General features: G+C 36.7%; 1 protein-coding gene across 2 annotated transcripts in view; it reads right to left on the reverse strand.

Moving 5' to 3' along the window:
- RB1 (RB transcriptional corepressor 1) overlaps nucleotides 1-12,251 on the reverse strand; it is a 208,029-nt gene that overhangs the window by 161,818 nt on the left and 33,960 nt on the right. For both annotated transcript variants that reach the window (XM_049853103.1, XM_049853102.1), the window contains exon 4: nucleotides 7,430-7,549. In XM_049853103.1, the coding sequence (XP_049709060.1) occupies nucleotides 7,430-7,549 (120 nt within the window). The remainder of the gene's footprint in view (nucleotides 1-7,429; nucleotides 7,550-12,251) is intronic.

The following is a 12,251-nucleotide window of genomic DNA, read 5'->3' on the forward strand; positions in this document are numbered from 1 at the left end:
AAGCAACCTCAGATCCTGCACACTGTGGGGGAAATAGACTTCACTGAAATAGTCCAGCCATGTCACTAACCAAATAAACAAGCTAACAATAAGTCCCAGGAGGGAGGAGAATCAGTACCCAGATTGCTACAATATCTTCATTAAAACATCCAGTTTTCAACAAAAAGTTATGAGACATGCAGAGAAACATGAAAGGGTAACACCTAAACAAACAAAGGCAAGAGATATTGCATTTGAAGAGCCCATATGTTGGATTTAACAAAGACTTCAAAGCAGCTATTATAAATATGTTCAAAGAATTAAAGGAAATCATGCTTAAAGAAGTATGATAACAAAGTATCATCAAATAGAGAATACCAATAAAAAGATAAAAATTATAAAAAATAACCACATGGATTTCTAGACTTGAAAAGTACAATAACATAAATGAAAAATTCACTAGAAGCGCTCAACAGTAGATCTGAGCTGGCAGAAGAAAGAACAGTCAAAACTGAAGACAGCTCAATAAACATTAGCCAATCTAAAGAACAAAGAGAAAAACGAATGGTGAAAAATGAACAGAGCCTTAAAGAAATGTGGGGCACCACTGTATGTGTAATGGGAGTACCAAAACTTGCCAAATCTGATGACAAACTTAATCTACACATTGAAGACACTTAACAAACTCCAAGTAGGATAAATGCAAAAAGATTCACGCCCAAACACACAGAGAAAAATCTCGAAAGCAGCCAGAGAAAAATGACTCAATACAATATAATAAGATTAACAGCAAAGCTGTATTAGAGAAATGATACTAGATGGTAACTGTCATCCACAGGAACAAATGAAAAGAACAAGAAATGGTAAATAAGACTAATACAGCAAAATCAATAAACATACACTTGCTCTCCTTTCTACTCTCAACTTCTTTAAAAGGCATACAACCCAAATGTCCATCAACTGATGAAGGGATAAATAAAATGTGGTAGAGCCATACGGTAAATCATTATTCAGCAAAAAACAAGAATGAGGTACATGCTACAACATAGATGAACCTTGAAAACATTCAGCTAAATGAAAGAAGTCAGTTACAAAAGACGTCATATTTTATGATTCCATTTATAAGAAATGTCCAGAATAGGCAAATCTATAGAGATGGAAAGATGGAAAGTAGATTAGTGGCTAATTAGGGCTGGGAAGGTTTGTGGAAAAATAAGGCATGACTGCTAGTGGGTATGAGGTCTCTTTTTGGAGTGAGGAAAATGTTCTAAAATTGATTGTAGTGAAGGTTGCATAATTCTGTGAATATGCTAAAACACTGAGTTCCACACTTTAAATAAGTCAAGTGCATGGTATAAAAATTATGTGTCAATAAAGTTATTATTATATCTCAAAAAAAATATTTGCTGAGCAAATAATCCAAGAATGTGGGCTATATATGAAGAAGAATGTGGCATCAGGATTGGTGGAAGATTCATTAACAACCTTCGATATGCAGATGACACAATCTTGCTTGCTGAAAGTGAAGAAGACATGAAGCACTTATTTATGAGATCAAAGACTACAGCTTTCAGTATGGATTACACCTGAATTAAAAAAAAAAAAATCCTCACAACTGGACCAATAAGCAACATCATGATAAATGGAGAAAAGATTGATGTTGTCAAGGATTTCATTTTACTTGGATCCACAATCAATGCCCACGGAAGCAGCAGTCAGGAAATCAAACAACATATTACACTGGGCCAATCTGCTACAAAAGATCTCTTTAGAGTGCTGAAAAGCAATGTCACCTTGAGGACTAAGATGCACCTAACCCAAGCCATGATATTTTCAATTGCTTCATGTGCATGTGAAAGCTGGACAATGAATAAAGAAGACTAAGGAAGAATTGATGCCTTTCCATTATGGTGATGGCAAAGAATATTGAATATAGCATGGACTGTTAAAAGAACGAACAAGTCTATCATGGAAGAAATACAGCCAGAATGCTCCTTAGAAGCAAGGATGGTGAGACTTCGTCTCATGTACTTTGGACATGTTAACAGGAGGGACCAGTCCCTGGAGAAGGACATCATGTTTGGTAAAGTAGAGGGTCAGCGAAAAAGAGGAAGATCTTCGACAAGATGGATTGACAAGGTAGCTGCAACAATGGGCTCGAACATAGCAAGAATTGTGAGGGTGGCATGGGAACAGGCAGTGTTTCCTTCTATAGCACACAGGGTCGCTATGAGTCGGAACTGACTTGACAGCACCTAACAACACCAACAACAAAGTTGTTTAAAAAAAAAAAAGCCTAGATGTTCTTTATACTGTATCTACGGAAAAAGTAATTCCATGTTCAATTCTGAATATAACTCCCATTGCCATAGTGCTATGGGAAAGTATACTCTTCCCCACCTCTCAGAGAAAAAGACGTACAGACACAGATAGATAGTTCTACCATTAGTGTCTTTGCTATTGGCAAAAAATAATTACAGCAAGACCTCTAGTAACTAGGATCTTTCAGTCACTTCAGCAGAAGGAGGGAAAGGCCTTGGCTGAAGGAGCAGAGGTTACATGGGGGCAGTGTAAACCATCAGAAAGAAGGGTTTCAAGAGGTCCTTTAATACTACCTTTCAGTGAGAAAAAGCTTCAAAGGCCCCGGCCCTCTAACATTGAAGCTTACCAGCCTGGGTTCCACTTAAGGGGGGGGGGTGGGAATAATAAGGCAAAAGAGATCAAATAGCACTGGGGACAGAAGACGGAGAAAGAAAAAATGAAGGTACTGGCTTTTTACTTGCTTAAAGCTAAATCTGACTAAGTTACTCTCCAGTTTAAAACACTTCAACGACTCTCCATTAGCTGTAGGACAAAAGCTAAGTTCCTTACTAGTTTCACAAGAACTAGATTACTAATCTCATCTCTTCCTACCTCTTCAGCCATTACAATGTCAAAGCCCATCATGTTGCTGCAGGGCTACGTGACTCTGTACACAGGCTAACCACTGACTAGGATCTCAGTCCATTCCCACTCATTTTACTTGGTGAATTCCTATTTATTCTTTAAATTCTATTCAGACGCTGCTTTCGTCCAGCTTTTTCCTGACCAAATCCTACCCCTACGATTACCCTCCCCACCCTTACACAAACACAATTTAATACTTTCCCTTCGATATAACTTCTACATTTAACATATGACCATGTGCATTACTGCACTTATTCTTATAAAAACATTATTTATTTACTATCAGCTTGATGATTATACTGTCACATGCTTGTGCATTCTAGCACCTAACAGACTGGCATTAACAGTCACTTAGTTAATGCTGCTTATGGTTTGTTAATATATTTGAAATAAAACTGGCATAATGTCAAGTTTCTTAAAGTATATTCCACAAAACACTAGTTCCCCAAGATTGTAATTAACATTAAATACATACATACATACAAGCAACCTAAGAAGTTTAGGAAATGTTGAGCTCAACAAAGTGTAACAGATTTGCTTATACAGGATTTCTCAGAACTTTTGGGTTTAATGTACATTGTGATTCTTTAAGGTGGGGATATGTAAGCAATGTTTCTAAAATTTGGCCATTTTTTGTTTGTTTGTTTGTTTGTTTTAAAAGCTAATATTCATGGGAACTTTACTATACATGTGCCAGGCACTGGACTCAGCACTTTTCAGGAATTATTTCACTGAAAACATTAAAAAATATAACAGGGTAAGTACTATTACCAATTCGTTTTACATATTAGAAAACCACAGCACTGAACTAACTTGTCCAAGATCCCAGATATTGTGTTGGAGCCCAGACTAGAATCCAAATCTGTCTGACTCAAAAGCTTCTGTTCTCTTCACTAAGCTCTAATATAGCCTTTTTTAAAAATTTTTTGTAGGATATTATGTCAGAGTTTGGGAACTCTGGTTTTGTGTCCTATTTACTAAACTGGAAATACTGGTGTTCACACTGGCCTAAAGGAAAAACATGAGGAACAGAAGGTAGGAGAAGCCCTGGTGGCATAGAGGGTAAGAGCTCAGCTGCTAACCAAAAGGTTGGCAGTTCAAATCCACCAGCCGCTCCTAGGAAACCCTATGGGGCAGTTCTACTCCATTCTATAGGGTTGCTATGAATGGGAATTGACTCGACAGCAACAGGTTTGGTTTTTGTTTGGTTGGGAGGTAGGAAGAGCTTCAATACTCCAGAATCAGCCATACGATATATTAAAGTTTTCACTTTTTTGTATATAGTAGTTGTAATATTCAACTTTAACTTTCTTTTCTTACTTTAGCATCTGAATTTTCTATTAGGCTACTCTCTATAATTTTCTTCTCCCCAACTTTCAAGACTAACTACTTCTACCCCTCAAAATAAAGATACAAATTTATATTTTTTAAATAAAATCTTAACATGGTAGGTATCACGGATTGAATTATGCCCCCAAAAAATATGTGTATCAACTTGGCTGGGTCATGATTCCCAGTATTGTGTGATTGTCCACCATTCTGTCATCTGATGTAATTTTCCTGGGTGTTGTAAATCCTACCCCTACGACGTTAATGAGGTAGGATAAGTGGCAGTTATGTTAATGAGGCAGGACTCAATCTACAAGACTGGACTATGTCTCGAGACAATCTCTTTTGAGATATAAAAGAGACATGAAAGCAGAGAGACAGGGGGGCCTCATACCAACAAGAAAGCAGCACCAGGAGCAGAGCACGTCCTTTGGACCCAGGGTCCCTGTGCCTGAGAAGCTCCTAGATCAGGGGAAGATTGATGACAAGGTCCTTTCTCCAGAGCCAACTGAGAAAGAAAGCCTCCCCCTAGAGCTAACACCCTGAATTTGGGCTTGTAGCCTACTAAACTGTGAGGGAATAAACTTCTCTTTGTTAAAGCTATCCACTTGTGGTATTTCTGTCACAGCAGCCCTAGATAACCAAGACAGTGGGTAAAAAGAAAAAATGGTTGGCTTACTTCGGTTATTGGGTGTATTTACTGGTATTGCTCTTTGTTTATGGGAAAACAAAGTGGTAAGCCATTTAAATGAATTAGATGATTAGAGTCTGTAATTATCTATAAGGTTATTCCATTTCTTCCTCTTCTAGCTCTTCCTTATAATCCATAAATACAGTGAATCACTACGAGGTGTTATGGGGAAAGGAAACAGGTAAAACAGGAACAAACATCCAAGCAGATTCCTGATCTTACACAGTAGAGCAAACAACCTCTAAGTATTCAGTTAAAATTATTACAGCAGGAAAAAAACCAAACAAACCAGGACTGCATTTCAAATCACTCCCACCGACCAGCCCCAAAACTCTGTATCTAGAAATAACTTGATGACTATAAATTTTGAAGTACTAATCTTTAGAGAATACAAGTTTCTTAAAAATTAATTGAGAGACACTTGTGCTTAATTTATTATAGCAGTAACACATCCTTCTTAAACATAAGGTACTCATAGTTCCAAACAAAACCTGGTGAACATTTTGATGTCCTTCTTTGCAGTCATTTCATTTCATGCATTAGTGGTCTGGACTTTTTCCTTAAACACATTTACAGTCATAACATATCCTGCTTTATATATTTAACATTAGAAGTATTTTCTCAGGTTTTTGTTATTCCTCATCAAATTTTATTTTACATTTATAGGGTTCCATGTTTAGATTATGTTCACAATACTTTATTTACATCAGTCATTCACAAATATGTTGTTTCTGGGGGCGCAGTGGTTAATCACTGACTGTGAACCAAAAGATGTAGCAGTCTGCTTCCATAAAGATTTACAGCCTTGGAAACCCTATGGGGCAATTCTACTTTGTCCTACAGGGTCGCTAAGAGATGAAATCGACTTGACGGTGGTAGGTTTCATTTTCATTTGGTTTTTGGAATATTGTGATAAAAATCTCTCTGCACAAAGCCTTTTTTGTATTTAGAATCATATTCTTGGCTCCCAGATATGAGTTGAAAGGTTATAAGCAATTTTAAGGGGCAGAAAAGCATTTGGTAAGTGTTCTACAATTATCTCACATTTCTTATACAAATTACTTATGCAATTTATTTTTTAATAATTAAAAAAAATGTCCTTTTTTCCTGTACAAAGTGCTTCTACTCACTTCAAGGAAGGACAAAAGAAAATAATGACAGCCAATGCCATCATATTACAATTAAAGACCAGGGGCAAAAAAAGGCATTCCCTTCAAAAGCCCTACACCAATCTGAGTTTTCTCTCCACGTTTCTCATCCTCCATCACACCTCTGAAGTTTCACTGACATGCCAACCAGGAATAAGGAAAAATAGAGGCATCCTTCTGAGAAAATGCTCCCCAGTTCTACCACTATCCTATTCTCAGAAAGCCTAAGGACATGCCTCTGTCCCCCTTCTCCCTTCCCCATTCTGTTACATAACTGCCTATTTAGCTAAAACATTAACTTTCATACTTCCTGACCATAAAACCAAAAAACAAACCTGTTGCCAAAGAGTCAATTTTGACTCACAGCAACCTACAGGACAGAGGAGAACTGCCTCATATGGCTTCCAGGGAGGAGCTGGTGGATTTGAACTGCCGACCTTTTTGTTAGCAGCTGAGCTCTTAAGCTCTGTGCCACCATAACCCACCCCAAAATAAACATAGTAAAATGACTTACACCATAGTAACGGCTGTAACACTGGGGTGGAATTCCTAGCTGGTACAAATGGCTTATAAGAATGATTGCTAACTGGAAGTTTAGAGGTTCAACTTCACCCAAAAGTATATCAGAAGAAAGGCCTGGAGATCTACTTCCAAAAAATCAGCCATTGAAAACCCTATGAAACACGGTCTATTCTAATACACATAAGGTTGCCATGAGCTGGAATCAACTCAATAGCAACTGGTTTAACATTGGGTATATAAAAAAATTGGGTATGGGGGCTACAATTTGGATGAAAAGTACATCACAAACTCAAGCCAAGTTTATTTCAATTTCATCGTTCTCCCAGTTGAAAAGTATTGGTGAAAAGTCTTCTAAACCACCACTGGGAGTAAAAATCATAGCTCAGTAGTACAGATCACATACACCTTCCATTGATAGTACTTTTTCTCTTTCTAAACTAAATACCAGTACAAGGGAGAGGTTTAAATTCAGATAAGTTTTCCATTCAGAACCAGAAGTGTTCTGGTAAGGGAAGGCTAAAGTGGGAATTAAGCTTAAAGTTTGCTAAAACAAATGAGAGGCATGAAAGGAGACTAAATCAGTTAATTTTGGAAGAAGCATTCAGAATGCATAGAACTTGGTAAATAAGAAAACTGTGAATTAATAAAATACTAACAGCAAAAAAAAAAAAAACAAAAAACAGCAGAGGGGACATAAATCTAAGGTGTAATACTTAATAACTTTACTAATAGGTATAATAGTTCCCACATGGACTCTAACCATGACCAATAACATGAACAATCAGATCGTAACTCTAGTAAATTTTAACTTTACCTTTCTAATTTGCTGTAGAGTGCACATAATACATTATACTTCTTCGACAGTCTTGACACAGCATTATCAACTTTGGTACTGGTATCAATTTCTTTTAGTAAGTCAAAGAATTTACAGACACTACAAAGGAAAGAACAGAAAAAGTTAAATCAGTAACTTTAAAAAAAAATCATTTTATTTCCAAAGCATAGACATTTAAATTCAAAAAAGTATTAGCTCTACACCAAATCACTAGCATAACCCTTCAAGGGAATTACTTTTTGCATTTTACTAAAATTTAAAGAGGACAAGTAACAACAAGTCTTCAACTGACACTCTTACATCTGTCTATCTACCTGCCTACCTATCTACCTGTCTATTTATGCCTACATCTATTTATTGCTGAGAATAAAGGAAGGGAGGCACGAAGGAGGATGGAAATGAGTGGATTATTATTATGTTAAGGAAAAAACCTAAAGTTACGTACAGACATAGACAATGGCAAACTCACCTCAGGCTGCCCTTCACAGGGATGCCCTCCTCACTCCACTCAGGCTTGACTTCCCGTAATGGGCTGCCTACCTGTGGATGCCCCCTTCTCCTGTTCAAGCTCTGACACCTCTGTAGAACACTCTCCTCATTTCTCCTCATTCCACTCAGGCTGTGATTCCCTGTGACAGTTTCCTTACCTCCCAACATGGAGATGTCCTCATCCTACTCAGCCCCCACTCCCACCCGATGTGGCCTCATTCCTTCTCTATTCTGGCCCTGACAATCCTCATCAAGCAGCCCCCCACCCCCACCCCCATGTGGATACCCTCCTCACTGCATTTTGGCTCTGACATCCTTCTCTGGGCCCTGTCCCTATCCCTGCCCACAGATAAACATACCTGCATTCTGGGTCCCCCCACCCCCACTGGTTTTGGGACTGAATTTTGGGGGAAAGGAAGAGGAAAGCTGATTAAAATCTTTAAGTTATTTAAATAATTTAAGTATCTAACTTTAAATCATCCTTCATTAAGTTTTCTATAAAAATTAATCTATCTGGACATTAATACATATACTTTCACCACTCAAAAATAGGGAACTAAAGATAACAATCATCAACCGCACCTCACACACTTACTTGTAATCAAGTTTGTCTAAGGAATTATACCAGAGCAATTAATCCTTTGGTGACTCATAGGACATAGGGTATCCCAACCACCTTTTATGCCTCTGGAGCTCTTTGCGAAGGTGGTAGTCTGATTTTAACATGTTCAACCTCAAGGTGGGAGCCTTCTGAAATGTGTGAAACTCAAGAGCCCTGAGTTGAAGCCTCTTTATTGTGTAGAATGAGCATTCTGTTAGGTGATGTTTCCTGGGTGTTTGAGTTTTATAAACTTTTGACAGGTTTGCCTTTATTTCTGTGAGATAAGCCTCCTCAATATGTTTCTCAGTTACTATCCTCTCATGAGAATGTACTTACTTGCAAGAATAAACTATTCCTAGTTGTCATTTAGTCATAGTGGCTATTTTCTCCCCGATGCCATTCACCATTTCCAGGTGTTACTGGCTCCCTGCTCTGGTTTCAGTCTTGGCTCTGCAATCTTTCGGGACTGCTTTTCTAGCTTCTGAATAGCAAGTAATGCCTTTGCAATGAGGAATAATGCACTGCAGTGGTACATTTCAAGGGATTCAAGCTCCTCAAGGTTATTCTTCCCCCACATTCAATCTTACGGCCCAGTCACTGCTTCCACGTGTAGCAGGTGGAATGCACCCCTGTGAACAGTTCTGCAGTATTCCAGGGCAGCTGCTTCTGCTTCTTAGCTGTTAGTACTGCTTTTGTTATAATGAAGAATGCATTTTAGTGGTAATTTTCCCGAGATAAAAAATCCCTTGGCTTCATTTATTTGGGCTGTAAGTGCTACTTTTGCAATAAGGAAGAATGCATCGTACCATGTTTCTAAAAGTTTCATGAAAAATAATAAAAAGGCTAAGAAGGGGGCTAGAATAAAATGTATGTGCAGCCATTGCCAGGTGTCTTTGTGTTTCATCTCATGTTTTACAAATTTTCAAGAAATAAAATAAATTAAACAATTTTATCATTGACTCATATCAATAACATTTACCATGTCCAGCATCCGCTGGGACATATGTGACCCCAGAAAATGGGTATTAAAATCCATAAATCATAATAAAAATTCTGAATTGGTCCTTTAATCAGCATGCCTTCCATTACTGAAAACACATGGTATCAACAAAAAATTCAAAGGAGAAAATACTTGGGTCACCAAAGGGTTTTAACTGAACCAATGGGGAGTTCCTACACCCATCCATAGGCTGCTCAGCAACCAGTGAGTTATAGCCCTCATTGGAAAGGTAGGCTGGACCAACCAGACACTTATCTCAAGAATAGGAAAACAAAGGCTTCAGCTAACAAGCAGAGGCACAGAACTTAAAAGAAGGTTATTAAGAAATTCCCATAATATAGAAGGGATTGGGACAGGCATGACAAGCTATGCAGAAAAGCAAATAAAGGAGCAGAGATGATATGTGGTAGAAGATCAGGATGCTGATTAGAACAGAAAAGAGAATGAAGCAAATGTACAGTTGTGTTCAGAGAAAAAGAAATCAATCTTTGAATAGCTTTTATTCAAGAGCCACTCTCAGTTCCAGTTTATATAAGGTATACAGTACAGCAGTTTCTCTCCTTAGGGCACCATAAAAACTCTGAATTGTTACAAGAAAGCCTTCTTTTTCTAGGGGTAACTTAACTAAGTCTCTATTCCTTCTGTAGCTCTTCTCCTCCAGCCCCCCCCCAAAAAGGGAAGGAATGAAGGAAAGATGGGGTGAAGAAAGGAAAGAAGAAAGCCATAATCTAAAAGAGCCATAATCAAAACACACAGTCTAGAACAATGTTATTTACTATTCTCTATGGGCTGATACCAGTCTGTCAACTGTTTGTTACCAGTCCACAATAAATAAGTATATAAACTGAGAGTAAGCGTTCAGAAATTTTTATGGCAATTTGACAGTAATTTTATACCTGCTGAATCTAATTAAAATTAGGGCTTGTGCTTAGTATGTCCTTTTTTAAATTTCATTTTTCCAGTAATTCATTTGTTGTTGTCTCTAAATACTAGTCCATGGCATGTGGAAATAAAAGATTGATCCTTCACCACAGCATGTTTGAGAAGCAGTGGCCTAGATAAATTCCTGGATAGTTATCAGAGTAAGGAGAGATGCTCTAAGAAAAAACTGTACCAACCACATTACTGTATTTATCATGCGGAGACTATGACATGTCCAATATGTAAATCAGTGTTGCTCTATGAATACTCAAGGGAAAAGTTTAGGAAAAGCTCTGCCAGGAAAATTCTTTCATAGTATAGATAAAAGGTGTAACAGCCTGAGTTAAAATTTTCTGTCATGTTTATTTAACAGCCTATGTACAGTTATATAACACTGTTTTGCAGTGATCTGTTTATCTGGACTGAGTTTCTTGAGGTGAGAGACTGTTTCACATCTCTCTATCCTTAGAATGTAGCACAGTACTATGGCATCTGGTAGTTGTTTGTTTTCTTTCCCTCCCTTCCTTCCTTCTTCTCTTCCTTTCATTCTTTCTTATTTTTGCTTTGTTTTGTGTTGGCGGGTGGGGAGAAATGAGTTTACAGAAGGAAAGAGATTATTATCTGGTCAGCATCTATGGTGGTACAGGCACTGACTATAAAATATCTAATTTTCTATCCATTGTAAATGGTCTAATTCTCATAATTCTATGTAGTAGCTATAATCTCCATTTCACAGATGAAGAAACTGAGACTTAATCAGGTTAAGCAATCTGCCCCAAAGTACATAGCTCCTAAAATGATAAGGGCCCAGATTTAAATTCAAAGTCTATCTTAACTGCAAAATCTGTATTCTTTCAGATTTATTCTTGAGGCCACTGAAAAGTTTACTGAATGAATGGACAAATTTGTAGAAATTTACTTATATATTCAGATTTTTTTCCTGCTAAATCAAAATAAAACTATTTGGATTTAATTATTTAATAAATTTAAACAATGAAATCTCTGAGAGGTGAACTAATTCTATTTCAATAGGTTAAATATGAATATACAAGGCCTTTGTTTCCACACTTTATTTAGAGGTAGTAAGAAAAAAATTATAAAAATGTAATAACCTATCTCATTTAAATAAAACATCAATTATGTTTATTTCCAGATGGCTTTATTCATGAATAAACACACACAACTACCTATTTGATAATTTACTGTTACACTTCATTTATATGCTGCATATGAAAAGTCTAAAGGTCAGAAGATTTCTCAAGATAAAGTTTATGAATTATTGCTAAAAAAACAATAAACTCTTCTTATAAGGTTTGTAAGCTCAAGTTTTTTTTTTAAGCTCAAGAAAGTTTATTAAGTAGTTATTGGGTCAAATACTGTACTGAATGCACAATTGAATATACAGGCTAAAAAAGTATGTAATTATATTATCTACTTTATTAAAACAATCTTAAGATGAATAAATCTTATCTAAACTTCTTTAAGATAGTCTCAAACTACATTTATAAAGGTTTCAATATATAATAGACCACTTTTTAAAAATCTTTAAATTTTTGTCTACTTTACCAACTGTTCAATTAAGAAAGTTTATAGATAAATACTGAGAGACAGGAGGAAATATTTTCCAGAACAAAAACTGCTACATTTTTAAGCAAGTAAAGCATAAATGCACTTTCATTAAAGGCTCCATGGGAGAATGGTAGTGCATTTACCATGTCCCAAGTCCTTTTTGTTTTATTTAATTTTAGCACTTCTCACTAATTCCCCAAAGTCTATTAAGAGGAAAGTCA

The sequence above is a fragment of the Elephas maximus genome, chromosome 14, assembly GCF_024166365.1.
Source record: "Elephas maximus indicus isolate mEleMax1 chromosome 14, mEleMax1 primary haplotype, whole genome shotgun sequence".
NCBI classification, from domain to species: Eukaryota; Metazoa; Chordata; class Mammalia; order Proboscidea; family Elephantidae; genus Elephas; species Elephas maximus.